This window comes from Camarhynchus parvulus, chromosome 14 (assembly GCF_901933205.1).
Source record: "Camarhynchus parvulus chromosome 14, STF_HiC, whole genome shotgun sequence".
Classification (NCBI taxonomy): domain Eukaryota; kingdom Metazoa; phylum Chordata; class Aves; order Passeriformes; family Thraupidae; genus Camarhynchus; species Camarhynchus parvulus.
In genome coordinates, this window is record NC_044584.1 from 3,456,520 (window position 1) to 3,475,959 (window position 19,440).

The 19,440-nt window shown below is 39.6% G+C and overlaps 1 protein-coding gene across 3 annotated transcripts in view; it reads left to right on the forward strand.

Moving 5' to 3' along the window:
* Positions 1-19,440, forward strand: part of CRAMP1 (cramped chromatin regulator homolog 1) — a 49,012-nt gene that overhangs the window by 6,649 nt on the left and 22,923 nt on the right. For 2 of the 3 annotated variants that reach the window (XM_030957915.1, XM_030957913.1), the window contains exons 3-6: positions 5,192-5,385; positions 6,812-6,965; positions 9,851-9,934; positions 12,375-12,423. In XM_030957915.1, the coding sequence (XP_030813775.1) occupies positions 5,192-5,385; positions 6,812-6,965; positions 9,851-9,934; positions 12,375-12,423 (481 nt within the window). The remainder of the gene's footprint in view (positions 1-5,191; positions 5,386-6,811; positions 6,966-9,850; positions 9,935-12,374; positions 12,424-19,440) is intronic. The other variant, XM_030957914.1, reaches the window with a different exon arrangement.

Consider the following 19,440-nt stretch of genomic DNA (forward strand, 5'->3'; position numbering starts at 1 on the left):
ACCATCATTTGAGATGTTACTCCTCCAGCATTATTTCACTGAGACATGAACCACTGTTTAAAACCTGGTGGCACAGTCCATTGTTCTGACATTCTCCTTAATTCTGTCCATCTCACTTGCACTTAATACCTCTTCCTTCTATCCTACCCTGACATGATTCATTCTTTGCCATCCTGTTTACACCAGTTCTCCCTCCCTCCCTGTTGAAGTGGCTTACGACCAGGACACCACAGTATCTCATCCCATGCCACAAGAGGAGGATTTTCTCCTTCTGTGCAGTAGGTACTGAGCTCTGACAGATGCCTGCCTGCAAGGCTGCATGGCCACAGTGTTAAGTGGAACTTTGTATTGAGCTTTATGGGTGTTTTCTTCAGGAGGAGCAAGAGAATAGTGATTTACAGGAGATGGAGGAGTGACCAAATGTATAATAAACCATGGGGGTTTTTTTATAGCTCTTCTGGGTTAGCTGAGATAGTGCTGCCTTTCATACATTGTGTACTAAACAGATCCTGTCCGTAGAGAGAAGCAAGCCTTCAGTATAGGTTTGTTAGAAGGCTCAGGTTGACAATTGACACTCTGTATGCTTTTAATACTTTCAACTATCTCTAATTTTCTAACTATTAGCAGTTAGGAGAAGACAGGTTACCATTGTCTGTGTAGGACAGTTACCAGTTGAGCCTGAGATTAGCTGAGTTGGTTAGAGCATGATATTAAGAATGCCATGGTCACAGGTTCAGTTCCTGTATAGGCCATTCATGTAAGAGTTGGACTCCATAATCCTTGTGGGTCCCTTCCTACTCAGAATATTCTGTGAGTCTGTGTTTCAAACTTCGGATGTTAATTCACAACAAGAACGCTTTATGGCATAACCCTGCCATAAGACATAAGCTGTTCTAGACTCACCCTTCTCAGGTGTCCATGCTGTGTCCTGTGGAGGCAGGGTGGAAACTTCCTTTCCAGTTACAAAGTTAGCAAAATGAAGCTTGACTTGTGGGGAACTTGTCTGTTACAGGTTGACATTTGCATCCCACCCTTTGGGGAGTGAGTTAGTCCTTGCATTTGGTATTTGAACTGCAGCCGGCAAGAGTGTGAATGCCCCATTTTGTTTATAGAGATATTCCCAAATGAACACTCCACCTACAGTGACTGGTGGCTCCTGGAGAAGTTGAGATGTTGTGAGCTAAGCCTATAATCCAGCCTATATGTTGGGATACAAGGGTGTAGTGAGAATATACTCTGGGGATTCCAGCTTCTGTGTGTGTAATCTGTCACAGAAGATACGAATCAGCTGGCCTGTAAGAGCTGTCAGTGGAAGACTGAAAGGCAGATTCTGAGATGCTACCTAGAAGGAAGAAGTTGTGGTAGTAGTCAGTATGAGATCCTAATACTATCAGTGTCTGTTATTTTAAACGTGTATTCCATTGTTTGTCATTTTCATATCAGATTCTGAAACTGCAGTTTTTAAATGTCTTTATATAAATTTTTGCAAGTGTTTATGTTTTGCTTTGTACTACAGAGACAGCTTTTTCCATGGGAATGTAGTTTGATATGATAGTGTGCCAGTCACAGATAAATTACGGGATAATAAATAAATAATGGGACGTATAGATGGGTAGAGAACACTGGACAAAAGGAAGGAATATGTTTCTCTGGAACACTGGTGTTCCGACCCATGATTTTGTTGGGCATTGTAGTTCAAATACTGAGTACAAAAACCTGGAGTCTTTGCAAACTGTGTGGAAGGCTGAGGGAAAATGCTGGCAGTCATATCCAAATGACAGCCTTGTACCTTGTACACAAGTGCTGGTGCTCTGGTGTACCTGGAGCAAAGAGAAGGAGTTGTTACAGCTGTAATGATGTGGATGTCTAGGTCACTGACTGGGAGATGAAAGATGAGTAGACAGTGGGAGAATGTCCAGCTTGTCTTTGTCTTGTCCTTTCTATAAATGATTTCACATTGAACAAACACCTCAGCAGGTTGTTAAGAGTGAGTCCTCTTCTTCTCCCCAGCTTTCTGAAGCAGTAATGGTATAGCTGGCCTCAGGGGAGCTCCTTGTTTTAATGCATTGATGAAGTTTTAAATCATCCATTATTGGGAATTAATAATAGAATCGTCAGTCATTAGTGAGGGGATGAAATCTCATTAGCTGTTCTGTATGTTACAAGAATTGCATACAGTAAGATTGAAGTAATGAATTTATGGGGGGTAATTTATTGATGTATGACTGGTCTCGTTTTTGCCTTTTATCCTGAACTGGTCTATAGTTCTTTTTTTTAGAATATAGTGTACTCTGTTGCTATACCAAGGTTCAGTATGCTCTAAGATGGATTGGGATAACCTGATGATAAATATTACCATGCACAGCGGTAAGAAAGTTTATTGAAAGGAATGATAGAGGATATGCCTTTGTTCCTGAAACAATTGAATGACACGTAAGAGCTCTGTAGAGGTGACAGGATATTCGGATTTTTAGATCTTCGTATACAATACTCTGAACAATTGTCTGGATGGTAATTTATAAAAGAGTTTAAAACAAAAAAGATTCTGATAAAATTCCCAGGACTACAGTTTGTCTTGTGGAATAGTAAGTGTGCATAAAAGAACAAATTATCAATTATGAGCTACGTGTCCTTTGCAGAAGTTGAATTCATGGAGTCCTCAGCGTGTCCATTAGAACTCTTCAGTCCATCTCTTACCTACCACTAAAATATAAATGAACATTAACTGAACTTTAAATTCTAATGAGAGCATAAAATCTTCACTGACATTTTAGCTTCTTATGCTTTTTTATAAGGAAAACTTTGTGTACCAAGTGTACTGAACAATTTTTAGAAAATCCTTGATAAGATCTGTTCAAGCAACTTACTTAGGATTTTATTTACTTGAGTAAGTATTAAAGAAAAAGAAAAACTCCCCCAGAAACCCCAGACAAAAACCAACTACCCAGCACACAAATGAAACCCCCAAATCCTGCATTTGTTCTTCCTCTGAAAGATTTCTCAGTAGTTACAGATCTGTGATAAGAATAGTACCTCTGGACTGAAATCCTGTACCTGTCTTCTGATAAAGGACATCTTCTGTGTTGGGAGCTGGTAGCAACAGGAGATTGGAGATTGAGTTTGGGAACTGACTTGTTTGACTTTCCCCTTCTTGACCAAAGATTTGTATTTCATTACTGTGCAAATTATGATGTTCCAATCTCACATTTGCAGGATGAGGAAGTGTCAGTTCTGTTTGTGTTGGGTTTCTTCTCAGCCATCTGTTAAAGTGATCCGTTTTTTTCTTGTGGTTTCCTTTTTTTAAAGGATTTACCTCCACAGTGCCAGAATTAAATGGCTTAAGTTTCAATTATTTTATTAGTGGCTGAAGACTTTAGGAAGTAAAGAAGCTGTTTATTTGAGAAGCTGTTTATAAGTGCATTTTCTTCTATATGTCTAATGGGTTTTCATGTTTTGCCTTGTATGCTTCCCTGTGGTAGACAGTAATTTTTTCAAAAGAGGCAAATAGTCATCCCTGGAAATGAAAGAAATATTAACTCCAAAATAGTCACAATATCATATTTTATATCAAGTAAATATTTATTGTATGCATGAAAAAAATGTACTTTCCCACATCCTGTTTACTTCCAGGTTTGATTTCAAATATTCTCCATTACTTGTGCAAACCACCTTCTCTAGGATTTGGAGAAAATATTATTTTGTTGCCCAAAGGAATTACTTTCAAATTGCAACTGACTTGTTAAGATTTACATACAAGTCTTTAAATCTCTAAAGCATGGTGGGCCTGTAGCAGCTGATTCTTCTGATACTTTAAAAAAAATACTGTTAGAATTGTCAAAGTGGGATCTCTGGATTCTTGAATGAGATATATATGTATGTATAGATATATATGTATGTATGTATATATATATAAAACAGTGGCTTTGTCAGGTAAAAAAACCTGCTTCATGAAGTTGAGAAAAGATAATTGAACTTTTTAAGCCTAAATATGAAAGAGAGAATTATGTTGATATATATAAAAGTTAGGGAAACCAATTGGGACCACTGTGCTGTACAAACTGGGTGCATAAACAAATAAACTAAGGCAAGCAAATATATCATGGGGTAAAACACAAAGTGTAAAGGCCAATAACTGGAAAAAAGGAAAGTGTAAGGAGCATTCTTTATAATAAGCAGTGATTGTTTAGTGTTAAAAGACTTCTTTATTAAGTACACGTCTGCATCAATAAGGACAGTCAAATCCTAAATAATTTTTTAAAATAAAATTGAAGATAATTTATTTTGGAAATATAAGTTACTGGGAATGTTTATATTCTTACAGAAAAAAAAAAGAGTACATTTTGGGGGGTTTACCTTAGTTTCTGGATTAGCACTCTGATATACAGTGTCAGACTAGGCATGGTGTTTTGTTTATAGATTTTCCATCCCGTTTTCTTTCCAAGTCCCTACTTGAGTAAACAGCAAATTCTCTTAGTTTTATCCAGCATTGTTCTTATTTTTTCATATCTCTTTTTCCATGTTCTTTGGATGCTGATAACTGACAAAGGGACAATCAAGATTACACCTCTGTACCTTTTTCTGATAGCCACAGCAGGATTTGGGAAAGGAGAAGGGGTTGAGACTTGCTGTCCTCTGGATAGCTGAGGTTTTACTAGATGGGCCATGTCAGAGGTGGTGCCCTGAGGATCATACACTGTGGATCAGATTGTGGAAATGCTGATCTATTGTTGTGTGGTGAACTGAAGTCGACATCTCTCAATCCTTCCCTTTCCACAGTTATTCCGGAGGCAGCAGGATCAATGACAAGGATGTCACGGTTCTGCCTATTTTCCTCATGGACATCACTTTGCTCCATTGGTCAGCTCTCTGTTCAGCACTGCTCAGGAGGTCCCCCTGCCTGCAGGGCAGTGACTGCAGGGCTCAGCAGCATATAAGCATCAGCAAGGGTTACCTGCTAGAGGCTGCTGTGGTACATGCCTGCTTATCTGTGTTACTTCTGGAAATAAAAAATTAAGCCATTGAAATCTTCCCCTTGTTTTTTGTGCTTTGAGATTTTATTCCTGTAAAATGAACATTGTTATTTGCCATTGTATGTCAAGTGAAAAAGAAGAAAATTCTGAGTTACTCCCTTACCTCTATCCATGAATCCTCTTGTTGGTTTAATATTCACTCTGGTCATGGTTTTTTACAGCAGCAGATAATGGAGGGGCTGCACCTTGTGGCACATCAGGAATTCCTCCCAGCAATCCTGCTGGGAATTCCAAGTCAGCGGCAAGGAACCTGGGTTCCTCGACAGGAGAGAAGGAAGAAGGGAAGAAAGTCCGACGGCAGTGGGAGTCATGGAGCACGGAGGACAAGAATACTTTCTTTGAGGGACTGTATGAGGTACATGTAGAAGAAAATAACAGGCATAGATGGCTTTGGTTAGAGTCTGGATATTCCTAAAGAAGGTTGATTAAGGTGAGATTGGCAGGAGCAGAAGGCCACTTACAGATGAGCATTTGTAGGGCCATACACGGGGCTGTGAAACAGCTGTCTGTCAGAACTACATGTCAAAAGTGTCAAGTTTCTTGGTGTTTTTTTCTTTAAATACACAGGAAAGATTTCTGAGTTTTATTAATAAATGTTTATAGTAAGTTCAGTTGTTAGTTAATTATGGTTCTGTTTAAAATTTAAAAAAATTATGTCCCCATCTGAACTTTCAAAAGCAACACACTTGCTCAGTAATAATACCAAACAAGAAAAGTTGCTCTGTTCTAAAGAGAATTGTGTTTAATCTTTGGCCCTGAAGAGGCTAGAGCCAGTTCAGTCCTTGGGCTGAGAGACAAGAAGTTCTCTTCTGTCTCTTATGTTTTATATGATGGATTCCTGCTCGTCCCGTTCCTGTGATGATTTCAACAGCTTGTCTGTTTTGAAACTACATGCCCAATGTAAAAAAAGCAGTGATGGGGAGTTTTCTTTGCACACGTGCATCTTTTTGAATTATTTTTTTTCATCATAGGTATGGTATCATATGCATATGTTTTGTGGACAAAAGGAACACTTAAACAGTGTTTTTGGTTTTTTTAACTCCTCTGAATTGCAGTAGTATACCTGGGAAGCAAGTAATTTTTAAGCCATTTCACTGATATTTTTTGAATAGTGAAGCAAATTTTTTAAAAATTGTTTTAAGGTGGATCCAAGACTCAGTTTGTTCAGTCCCTCCTACCATTCATTTTGTGGCACTGCCTTTCATAAAAGATTTTCATACTTCGTATTGAAATCAGTTACAACCTTTTCCGAATACAAAAATTTTGTGGTAGCAGGAGTTAATGTGTATAAAATCAAGTCTTTTGAAACTCAAATTTTTTACTCCTAGTAACAGTAACATGAAATGTACTGTAAATAAAACTGCAGCTGGTAAATATAGTATGTTTTTCATTTACTCTAGTCAGAAGTGGTGGGGGAAATGCAGAGGAAAGTAAAGAACGCTCAGGGAGAAAATCAATGTTTTCAGTCCTGCTACTTAACACATTTGTCAGTAAAGTTGGGTGATTTTTTCAATTTGCTAGCAGCTTACTGTTCTTATTTTGAAACAGCTAAAGAAATTGGAAAGTAATTAATTTGGTATCCATATTGCATTTTATCTAAAACAAAGGAAGCCAGTGTCATTCTTTCACGTTTGAGTTCTGGTCCCCAAAAATTTTGTTTATGACCATTGAAGTCCAATTTCCCTCAAAGAACCCCAAAGCCCCTCGCATTGTTTGACCTGACTTAGAACAAGATCCAGGTTTGGATTTGAGTATTTCTGTTTGATTTATTCTTTCTTCAGCATGGGAAGGATTTTGAAGCTATCCAGAACAACATTGCCCTGAAATACAAGAAGAAAGGCAAACCAGCAAGCATGGTGAAGAACAAGGAGCAGGTCCGGCACTTCTACTACCGCACCTGGCACAAGATCTCCAAGTACATTGACTTTGACAATGGTTAGTATGCACCAAAATGGGCTTGGTGCAAGGGTTGCAGTCCTGCCTTTTAGAGGTGAGGAAATAAATACTGAGGAGGAACAGGGAGTTTACAGTGTCTGGCTTCTTATTTTTGTTAGCATGGCCCGATCAAAGTTCATGTTTTGTGAAAAATGCTTTCCAAAGCCTGGTGTTTATATCACTACTGTTCTGTGAATTCACCGCACCATAGTAAATGCAGATCCTTCTGTTAATATTGGGGGGGAAATCAGGTTCAAGGAAATGTTTTTGTATTGTCAGGAACACACCTTCAAGAACTGCCTAGACATTAATCAGGCGTGGCTCCATCAAGCACACTGACCCAGCACTACTTTGCAATTCTTGGGGGGAGGTAGAAAAAAATCACAGTCCAATACAAGTGTAAATGGTGACATATTTGCTCCCACTTCAAAGAAGTTTGAAATTGTACCATGGGTCCAATAACTTACGATTCCCAGTGCCATATTCCCCTTCCCATTCTTTTCCCTCCTTCTGCAAGTGGTTTAATGAAAACAAAATTAGGAAGTCAGATAAACTGCTGGTGGTGTTTTATAACAGTAACATTTTAATTTAAAATGGATTTTTATCAAATCCATACTACTTAGGAATGGGCAGAGAGGATTCAGCTTAGTCTGTGGGTGGCCTGATCTGAATAACAGGCTAAAGAAATGTATTTCAGAGTGACCAGATTTTATTAAGATTGAGTTGTTCTGACTTGAGGGCATCAAAAATGTAATTTCTCCCATTAGCTTGTAATTAAGTAATAGTCTCCAGAGTTTTCAGGTCATTCTGATGGTGTATTCTAAGATGCATAAATTTGTCGTGGTTGAATTTTTTGGTCTTTGAATAACTCCTGAATATCAGCAAAATTTTCGACAGTAAATTCATCTATAGTCTGTGGCCAGAGCCTCTCAAGTTAAAAATAACTCCTCAGGGAGAAATGGATGTGGAAAGAAGTTAAAGGAATGTGAAGCTAGTGTAAAATACAATCTCTTTATCACAGCATCAACTAGGATGGAGAAGACCTTTGAGATCATCAAGTCCAACCTATGACCACCTTGTCAAGTAGACCATGGCACCAAGTGCCACATCCAGTCTTTTCTTAAACTCTTCCAGAGACGGTGACTCCACCACCTCCCTGGGCAGCCCATTCCAATGCTCAGTCATCCTTTCTGTGAAGAACTTCATAATTTCTGTCCTAGAGCTCCTCTGATGCAGGTTAAGGCTGTGTCCTCTCTTTCTGTGACTGAATGTGTTCGAGAAGAGATTGACCCCTACCTGGCTACACCCTCCTTTCAGGGAGTTGTGGAAAATGATGAGGTCTCCCCTGAGCCTCCTTTTCTCCAGGCTAAACAACCCAACTCCCTCAGCCACTCCTTACAGGACTTGTGTTCCAGACCCTTCACCAGCTTCGTTGCCCTTCTCTGAACACATTTGAGCATCTCAAGATCCTTCCTAAATTGGGGGGGCCCAGAACTGGACACAACACTCAAAGTGTGGCCCAACCAGTGCTGAGTACAAGGGAAGAATCACTGCCCTTGTCCTGCTGGCCACAGCATTCCTGATCCAGGCCAGGTGCCGTTGGTCTTCTTAGGCACACTGCTGGCTCATGTTCAGTCAGCTGTCAGTCAGCACCCCCAGGTCCCTTTCTGCTTGGCCATTATCCAGCCACTCTGTCCCCAGACCGTAGTGCTGCAGGGAGTTTTGGCCAAAGTGCAGGACCCAGCACTTGGTCTTGCTAAATCTCACTAAAAATTAAAAATAATGAGTTATTAAAAGTAAGTCATTAAGGAGAAATTGATATGGCTAGAAAGAAGCTGAAGGAATGCAAGCTAGTGTACAGTATGCTTAGTATCATACTATGTACGATGGTACATACTATAATATGAATATGTAGTTCTTTATGAACTTCTGTGTTCCTGAGCTTAGGTTACCTAAAGGAGGACTTGAGTATCTCAACAACCTGGCACAAAGTGTATTTGGGAGTTCCTTTTTTCAAAACAAGGCAGCAGTTTAAGATGAAGCCATTAGTATTTTATTTGAAAGCCAGTGTTGCAGTGAACACAGTATGGAAGAATTTTTAAAATAAAAATCAGTTATGTATCTGTGTCTTTGGGGTCCAGAATCTCATTGTCTGAAGGAATTTTAACAATCAGTGCAGTAGTTAGGATTAGGTTTGGTATTAATAGAAATATGTGTGCTTGCATTTTGGGATCAAAGAGAACTAAAGTTTTGATGAATAGACAAGAATAAATATTTTCACTTGGTTTGTAAATCACAAGACTGTCCTTGCTGTCATAGATGTTTAGGTGTATTAGCATTAATGTCCGCATCTTGTGTGTTGAAGAGCAAGGACAAAAAAATCCCTTGCAAGGTTGAATAAAATGCCATCAATTTTTTGTGTAAAAATTTAGAATCTAGAATTTGCATCAAATCTCTTAGGATGTGTTTGTGCACCCAAAAAATCTGTCATCTGGAAAATACAAACCTACCCCTGAATTTTCATGTAAAATTGTTCTGTATGCATGTGCTTAGTGGCATCTGGACATTTTGTTTAGATTTTGTAAACAGTTCATACTGGACCTAGCTTTATTATGAATTAGCTTTATTTTGCATATTGAGCAGTTGCGTATTTGTTTAAATTCCATGGAGTTTGTTTTCCTGTAATCTGAAAAATGCCATATAAAGGAAATTGTTGAACCAATCCCATTATGGTGTTTCTTGAACCAGAACTTAATTTTGCCTTTGTGATTTGTCTCATAATTGAAAATACAAATCCTCTCCTTTTTAGTGTTGAAATGAGCATCTGCAATGTAGCTGTGCGTATCTGCAACCTGCATCTCACTGACACCTCTTCTGCTTTCTAGTGTTTTCTCAAGGGCTGAAAAAATCTTCCCTGGAGCTGTATGGCTTAATCTGCTATGGGGAACTAAGGAAAAAGATCGGGGGATGTGAGTATGAATGACTTCAGGTTATTTTTATATTATAGAATCAGAAGTTACTACCCTTGAGGTTGGCAGTGTCTAGTTCAGTTCCACTTTTAAGTTCTTGACTGTTGCTGTAATCTGTGGTGTTATTTCTTCATTAAATGCATTTTTATTTTTACAGACCTTCCTTAGTCTGTTGCATTAGTCCACTTTGATAGATTTCTTTAGTTTTATCTGTCTGCAAAATGCTGTGCATGTATTGCCCACAGGTGATAGGAAAACATACACAAAGCTTAGATTATCTATTCTGTTATTATTGAAACCTAAGCAATTAAGGGTGTAAATGATACTGCTTACACCCAGAATTATTTGTGCCCATGCAGTCAAAATCTGGGATGGTGTATTTTTCTAAGTTTTTCCTCTAAATGTTTGCTCACTGTACCCTGAAGATGAAAAGGCACAAATCAGAATTGGAAATAACTTTACTGCCTAAGCAAGATAGGTTCTGACCTTGTCAGTCCCAGAGTCCAGTTTTGTCTATATCGGTGAGTAGAGATGGAGGAGTGTGTGCCATAACAATGCTCTGCTGTTTGCTGGCAGTTGATTAACTGCATTAGCAACGTACCTGAGCTTAGGCTCTCAGAACTACAGAGTGGTTTGGAATGGAAGGGACCTTAAAGACCATCTTATCCCAACCCCCTGCCATGGGCAGGGGTACTTTCCACTAGACCATATTGCTCCAACCCCTATCCAACCTGGCCTTAAACATTTCCAGGGATGGGACACCCACAGCTTCTTTGGACAACCTGTGCCAGGGCCTCCCCACATTCATAATAAAAAGTCTTCCCTCCTGTGGTTTAAAACCATCAACGTTTGTCCTGTCCCTCCAGGCCCTGCTGAGAAGACTTTCCTTGGTTTTTTTTTAAGCTTTCTTTAAGTACTTCATATGCTGGGACCCCCAGAGCTGCAGGTGGAATTTCACCTGAGTAGAATAGAGGATCCCTACCTTACCATACTGTCCACACTGGGGGTGATGAGCCCCAGGACATGGTTCCTATGGTTTTCTTGGCTTCCAGACCAGAGAGAGCTGTGACATGATTGCCTTGAAGAATGGGCAGAGAAACATGTGCCAGTTCGTGTGCATGCACCTTTTTATCCACGTATTTTTTCATTTGTCCCCAGGCTTTTTGCACAGTGTTACATCATAGTGCATCTTCTACCTGCTTTGTTTAATTTGTGGGACATGGAAAACCATCAAAATACCTTCACTTCTTTGTGAAGTCATACTACTTGTAAGGTGAAATGGACATGAAAGTGTTCATGAGTGAACAAGTACAATTCCTGAAAGGATTACGGGATTTTGGGAAAGGTTTTTAGCTATGTTATTCCCTTACCTGGGATTGCTGTCGTAACAGGTAATGAACGAGACTGTTGTGAATGTTGATACCGACTTTATTCTGTTTGTTTAAAGATCTCTAGTGTGTTAATTTGAGAAGCAGTGCTCAATTTGGAGAAGCAATTTTGAGCTGTTTGATGACAAAGCAGGTGCAGAAGCAAGGCACATTGCACTGTCAGCAGAGATCAGTGTTAGTGTTTCTTTCCTGTACCCACATTTCTTTTACAAGTAGACCCTTCTTGCTGTGACTGGGAGTAAGATTTTACACAGTCACCATGGCAATGCCTGCAGCCTCTCGGCTTCTGTCTTTTTAGAACTTTGGGACTTGGCTACATACTTTGCTCACTGTCACTTAGAAAATTTTTGTCTCCAAGACCAAATGTACTCAAGATGCAAGACTGTACACGCATTTATGACAGGTCTACTCTGTAGAAAAGCAGTTTCTTCCTTCTCCCCCCTCTTTTTTTCCTCATGTGGTATTCACAGTCATATAAATGGAGAAGACTTACTGAGAGCTATTGAGACACGAAAACACTCCAGAAATACTTTTAGCATTGCCAGAGGGAGGTTAATTGTTCAGTGAATAGATCTAGGCCTAACTGTCATATAAATCGAGTTACCAAAATTTCTGTCTAAAAACATGCTCTATAATGCATATGAAAAAGTGAGGGTTGCATGTGCATTTTATTATTTTTATTTACTCTTGTTAAGTACTAGGGTGCTGTTTCATTCTGCCTTGCTGCCTTAGTAACAGAGACTGAGCAGGAAGAAGCTTTGCTTTTTAATAACCCAGTGTCAGATTAAAGCCCAATGTTCAAAGATGACTGTAGTATCTAAACTAGGATTATTTAATCCATGTGTAAAAAGTAATTTTTGTTGCAAGGATCATGTAAAGCTTGCATGTTATGAAAATACGAACTTTCCAGAAGAGCTATGTTACAGCACATGCATGTTAATCCTACGTGAGAATAAAATGTAATAGCTTTGGAAACCAAACAGGACACAGAGAAGGCCCTGGGTTTAACAGTGTAAATCCTAATTCACTGTGTTATCTCATTTACTGGAAAGGTATGGATGACAAGAACGCAGCTAAACTCAATGAGCTCATTCAAGCCGGGTAAGTAAGAACTTACTCCTGACACTCATGAAACTGTGTTGTTCAGTTGGATGTTGTATTGATCATCCAAAGTTTGGGGCATTTTTTAATTTTCAAGAGCAGAAGTTTGATGTTTCCCATTCTTAGTTTGTTTTGTATTAGGAAATATATTAGGAAAATTATTATTTCTCCCCTTTTCCATGAAGCCATTAATTGTTATTAATAAGAAATTATGAGTTAAGTTTAATAAAATAATTAAATGAGAATTCTTTACAGAAGCTACAGCACTTAACCATGTAGATTCACTCAGGGAAATCATAGAATTATTTGGGTTGGAATCCAAGATCATCAAGTCCAACCATTACCTCAGCCCTTCCACCACTAACTCCTGTCCCCAGGTGCCACATCCATAGGTCTTTTAAATCTCTTCAGGGATGGTCACTCCACCACTGCTCTGGGCAGACTGTTCCACTGCCTGACCACACTTTCACTGCAGAAATTTTCCCAGTATCCCATCTAAACCTCCCCTGGCACAGCTTGAGGCTGTTTCTTCCTGTCCTGTCCCTTGTTCCCTGGGAGCCAAGCCCGACCCCCACCTGGCTGCACCCTCCTGTCGGGGAGTTGTGCAGAGGCTGAGCCCCCCTCAGCTTGCTCAGCTGCTCCTCATCAGACTTGTGCTCCAGAGCCTCCCCAACTCCATTCCCATCTCTGCACACATTCCAGCCCCTTAATGCCCTTCTTGCAGTGAGGGTTCATGTCCAAACCATTCTACCTCAGCAGGGCTCACAAGTCCTGACTTTCAGACCTGAAATGACCCTTCAGCACATTGGAAGCCTCAGCCCTCCAGTGACTTTTGCATCTCCTTGACATTAAGAACGAGTGTTCTCTTTCACTTCTAAAGAGTGTTGTGGGATTTGGGGTTGCCGTCTATGATTCGATGCCCTCCCAGAATGCAGAAGGGGTTAGATGTTGTTTATTATTATAAATGAGGGCATACCTGATTTGTGCATCAATTTTTCCAAAGTAGTTCAGCTTTTAGAATTTATGTCTTTTAAAGTGAAATCTCTTTCAAAGGACAAGGTATGTGATTACTTAGGAGGCATTGATGTGTCCTTGACCCCATCTTTAAGAGTGATTTGAAAAATCAATATTTTCTGTCTTTTACAGGTCTGCTTTTACCTTTTACATTCTTGCTTTTAGGGTGTTCACTGTAGTAGGCAAGTTATTGATGAGGTAAACTTGACTGTAGACAGGAGCAGGAGTTTGCCCCCTCAGCAGCTGCAGTCTTTTGACTTTGCCTTGCAAAATACAGATATTTGGTGTTCTCCCTTTCTCTTGTTCTCAAATGGAATTCCCAGATCAGTTTCTTAGGAGTTGAACAATCTTTCCTCTCCTGGGAAATGCTGTTTGTACAGTGTGCTTGTGTTGATGGTCTTCAGTGTGATGCTTGAATCACTTGTTCATCCTTCTGTTAACTGCAAGGTTTTAAATTAGAAGAGAAATTCCCATGTGGTTTGGGTTTTGTACAATTAGGAAAATATTAACAGTATGTTTAATGGCATTATTCTTAAAGCAAATTACCTCTTTAAATTTGAGTTACCAGTTAAAGTGGACCTGGGATGAGCCTTCATCTGTAGTTCCCCGAATATCTCTATGGTTCAGAGTATCAGCAGTTCGTTTAGTCACTCTGTGCTATACTAGAGTGCCTTTCTTATACTGGGTTATCCAAACAAACTAAAGCATAGTAAATGAGCCTGATGCTGTTTAGTGAGCTGTAGTATCAGTCTATCACTTTGCATGATTCAGGCTTTAGTTCTTCTAATTAATTGTTAACGAGGGTTAGTGATTTCTGTGTAGTCTAGGTGTTTACTTCATGAAAGCCAGTTTTGTGACAAACCATTTTGGGAAGAGGAGTCTTTGCATTTGGAAGTATTAATGCTAATCTTCTACGCCAAAATTAGAGTGTACATAACATTAACCAGTTGCTTTTGCATAGGCTTTTTGTCTCCATCTGGGAGGCCCATTTTTATTTCCCTTTTTCTCCTGCGTCCCTCATCAGCTGAAGAAGAACAAACTGTGTCTTCATTACCACCTGGATGTCTGCACCACTTGCACGTGCAGGGCAGCCTCATAGCTCCCAGAAGCAAACACGTTGCATGTACCTTGGTTGGTTCAACTTCTCATCTTGCTCAGTGATGGTACAATTCTATGAGCTCTTCCCTCTTTGTAATCAGCTCTTTCTCCAGTTGCTAACATGTTTCTTTCAAGTGTGACACTCTTTTTCTGAGTGCAATGCACTTTGTAAGGCTTGTCACTGAGGAAAGCAGTGAAAGTGAACCCAAAGTGATTAAAAATAGGGAATATGAACATGCATTATTCCGATGATCTGCTCCTTAAGTTGGTAAACATTCTCTTCATTTAATTGGTAAGAAAAGTCAAGAAAGGTTCTGAGGAGCTACCTGGCAATTTATTTGCAGCACAACTCCTGACCCTGGAGTTACATGCTCTAATTCAGTGCTTGTTTTGCATCTCTTGTTTCTGTACTAATCTCTTGGAGTGTGGAAAAACAAATGACCCTGTCAGGGACTCATAAGAAAACCATATGTAAAAGCTTCCTAGTTGAGCTTATAACCCAGGTCATGCATACTGGGGAGTGCCTGACAACTCCAGTTGTCAGCTGACCCTGGTAAGTATCGGCAAAGTCTCTGTGTGGTGCATCCCTGTTTGCCTGTTGTACATCTCTGTACTTGGCTTCCGAATGTCAGAAACAGGCAAATGAGGCTAGTCAACAGCCAGTGGTACAGGAGTTGTTGAATAAATGGGGAATCTTGCAGAAAATAGATCACAGTCTACATCTTTATAAATGCAAGGGGAAGCTAAGAATTATTCTGTCAGCTTCTGTAACTGTTCTGAGTAGTTCAGCATACTCAGGGCAACACTGGCCTGCTCTAGCTGCTGAAAGACAGGACCACTCTCTGTCCAGTCCTTTGTGCTAAGATTTTTATTACAGCATTTTAATTTTACTACACATTTATTATGTCATTGGATGTATAACAAGAAGAAAAGGATGTATAGTGGTATAGCAGAACTGCTCAGTAACTAATTTAAATAAACTGAAGGTTTTGTTGTTTTGTTTCATATTTAGGAGGGAAACATTATTACTTAACAGGTTTTGCAACACCCTTTACATTTAATAAAAAACTACATAGGAACAAATAAAAATATTTCCTCAATGTCTTTGTAAATATGTAGAAATTTTGGGTAAGTTAAAAAAAAAACAACCAAACCACAAAAAACACTTGATTAAAGAAGTATTTTAATGGTGCACTAGTTAAGCAGAGCACTCTTCAGTGTCTTGTAGTGTGTGTGGTTTTACCCCCCAACTTGAGAGGCTCTTTATAACACTAGGTAAGAAAGACAGAAACCATTAAAAGGCATTAGTTGTTCTGTCTGGTTCAGATTCTGAATGTACTTTATGTGAGACAGGAGTGATTCTTCACCATCTTCCAGTTCCTTGGGAAAGCTCTTTGGCATGCTGAGGGGAAATCTGTAACTCTCTAAAAATCTTGATCATAAAATAACAGTTCATACTGAAAAAAAAATATAAACCAAACCATTTTAGTATACTGAAAAAAAATAGTATATAAACCAAACCATTTTAAGTAGGCAGGTTATGCTCTTGGTGTCAAGTCAGACAGGTAATTCTGAATGCATAGTCAGTAGAGTGACTTTTTTTAAGACTTACCCTTTTCTGCATTTGGAGACATCCAGGATCTAGGTAACAGAAGAAAAAAGGGATTTTGAAGCTAAAAGTAGTTCTGTTGCAGACTGACTGTTCTACTGTACTCTCCCCTAAATTTGTAAAAATAGTCTTCTTCCAGCCTCCCAGCTACAGATTTCAATTAGAAAATTATAGTGTCTAAATGTGTATCTGCTTTTATATCAGTTTGATAACAAGTTATTCTTTAGACTCTGTCCTAGATTCCTTGAAGCTAAGTGTGCTTAATGGAAAAGGGAATTAGGGGAAGCAGAACATCTGAATGTGGGGAGCTGGGATATTCTAAAGTGTGTTCGAAGGAACCATGGAAATAACATTGATAACTGTTGTCGTGGAAGAGTGCTGTAGTGGCAGGGTGAAAACTTGCATGGGAGGTCTTTCATGTTTTGTCACATTTGTGACAAAACATGAAAGTAAATGTCTCTTCATTTACTGAATGGTGTACTTTGCTTGCTGACTTCTGAACTGTGCCATTTCGCCTCGTGCTCGGGGAAGACAGTGGTTCCTGCTTCTCCATATAGGTATCAGCAGGTTTGCAGTTGTTTGGTTTCCTCCAATGTGGTTTTCCTCCTAGTGTTTTGTTGTTTTGTTTGATTTTTGGTTTGTTTTTTTTTTTTTTTTCAAATAATATCTTTTCCATAATATACTTATATTTTTCACACTTCTTTTCTGGCTTTTATCTTAGGTTTTGGTTAGGTTGGTTGTTTTTTTCTCATCTCTCTGCCCTTTGAAGCACAGATAGAGATGCATTCAGGAGTTTGTAATGCTGATCCATGTTCGTTTATAAGCTGCTCCATGGTAACAGATGGTGGATACCTGCAGCCCAAGGTCCACCTGCACAGGTGGCAGACAAATGGAACATGAACAACTACCAGGAAGCCTGATTCAACAATAAATGCTTTATGACCAACTTGCTGGGCTCTTGAGCAGAAATAGGAAATATAAAAATGAACAACAGCGCTTCTCTTATTTTTTCTTTTTCTTAGATCAATTAGCTCATCTGTTTTAGGCAGATCAAACCTTCTTGGGCCTTCTGAGCAGCCGGGCCCTTGTTTCAATAACTTTCCACTCATGTGATGAAACAATTTCCACAGAACTTGATTGGTTTATATAATTATATCAGTTAATACAAAAATGTTTCTCTCCCCAAACCTCTTCTTACTTGTACTGTTATAACTGTCAAAATAATAATTACGATGATTATACTAATAATGCCATTTCTGACTCTTCACTCACATGCTTCAAGGGCACATTTGATAATAAAGAATTGCATTAGCTAAAATCAAGGAGGACAGTCTCAGCTTGCACAAATAGTGAAAAGAATTTGCTGTATTAAAATAGATTACAAATAGGGAAGAAGATCATTGTACAAGATGCTGATTTTCTGATAAAATAATATCTATACTTTAATATAAGGATAAATACAAGAGGATATGGAGTTGCATGCTAAGGCTTAGGTGCCCAGGACGAGGTTTTAACTTTAGTCCTTACCTCAACTTATTGATTAGATATCTGCAAGGCTTTCTGTGTCCTTCTCTAAGAGTCTTTTCACTGGAAGACCCTGACAGAGACTTTACACTGTTGGACTTGGTGGGGCCAACTGTCTTCAAACAATTCTTTTTTCCAAGAATTAAGCTGAAAAGAAATCTGCCCTTCCAGCCCAGGGATATTCCAAATCTATAGAAAGTCACAGTTCAGTAACTGAAACTTTTGAGTTGCTCACCCCATCAGCTCCATCTTCTCAGGTCTGCCTCCACTTCTGCTGCCCTTTTGCAGATTTTTCCTCCTAGCACTGTAGACAACTGCTCTTCCTGCATGATGGTGTTTTACTTACAGCATAGGAATATTCTTTATAATTTATTTTGTTTTACTACAAGGATTTGCATTCAGTCCTGCTGCTTCTATGCCAGCTGATCCTTAATGCTTCGAGTATTAGGTAGTAATACTGCCATTGGTAATTTGATTAGGCTCAATGTGTGCCCTTTAAGTCCCTACAAAGAAAACAGGACTGATGGATTGAAGAAATCAAGTCGTTTCATGGTGTGAAAACAAAAATGACCTCTGACTTTTAAGGATCTTTGAAACTGCTAAAGTGATACTGAAACTAAACCAGTGAAATCATACTGTAAAAAGTTACTTCGTTTAGGTTTTTGCACAAGCTCTTAGACCTCATGTCTGCACCAGATATGGTGATCATATTTCCAAATGAAAGACTGCAAGGACTTCAGACTCTTTCTTCCTATAAAGGGAAGACTAAATCAAAACCACTTGTCTTTTATGAAGCAGCTGTCTGTGAGGGTACTCTTGAACCGAAGTAACATGATCCTGATCCACTTATAAAACAGAAGTCCCTCCCTGGGTGGACAACCAAGTGTTTAATGAAAGTCTGGAAGAGGAGAGTCACAAGAGTAGCACTTCCACAATGAAAAATAAGGTGATACGAAGGACTGAATGCTCCATGAAATTGCCCTACAGACCCTTACATTTCTGTATTCATTCCTGTAGCCATGATAGTATTTTGCTGTGTCCCTGATCACAGAATAAGCTGAGTTGGAAGGGACAGGGGTCATCAAGGTCAGCTTCCAGCCTTGCACAACACCATGCCCAAGAGTCACACTGTGCCTGAGAGCATTGTCCTGATGCTTCTTGATATCTGTCAAGTTTGGTGCTGTGACCACTGCTCTGGGGAGCCTGTTCAGTGCCCAAGCACTGGGGGAAGAAGCTTTTTCTAATATCCAACCTACACCTGCCCTGACACAACTTCAGGCCATTTCCTTGGGTCCTCTCACCAGTGACCAGCACAGAGAAGAAGTTGGTGTCTGCCCCTTCTTTTTCCCTCATGAGGAAGTTGCAACTGCAAGGAGGTCTCCCTTCAGTCTCCTTTTCTCCAGGCTGAACAGACCAAGTGCTCTCAGCCAGTCCTCATATGGCTTCCCCCTTCACCATTTTCATTGCCCTCGTTTGGACATTCTCTAATAGTTTAATATCTTTATTATATGGTAGTGATTAAAACTGCACACAATACTCAAGGTGAGGCCAGTCCAGTGCAAAGCAGAGTGGGACAATCCCCTCCCAGCCCAGCTGGCAATGCTGGACCTGGTACCCCCAGAACAAGGATTTCCCTCTTGGCTCCGGGGCACTGGTGACTCAGCTCCAACTGGCCCTTGACCAGGACCCCTAGGTCCTTTCTGCAGTACTGCTCCCTAGCATCTTGTTCCCCAGTCTGTCATACATCCAAGGTTGCCCCATCCCAGGTGCAC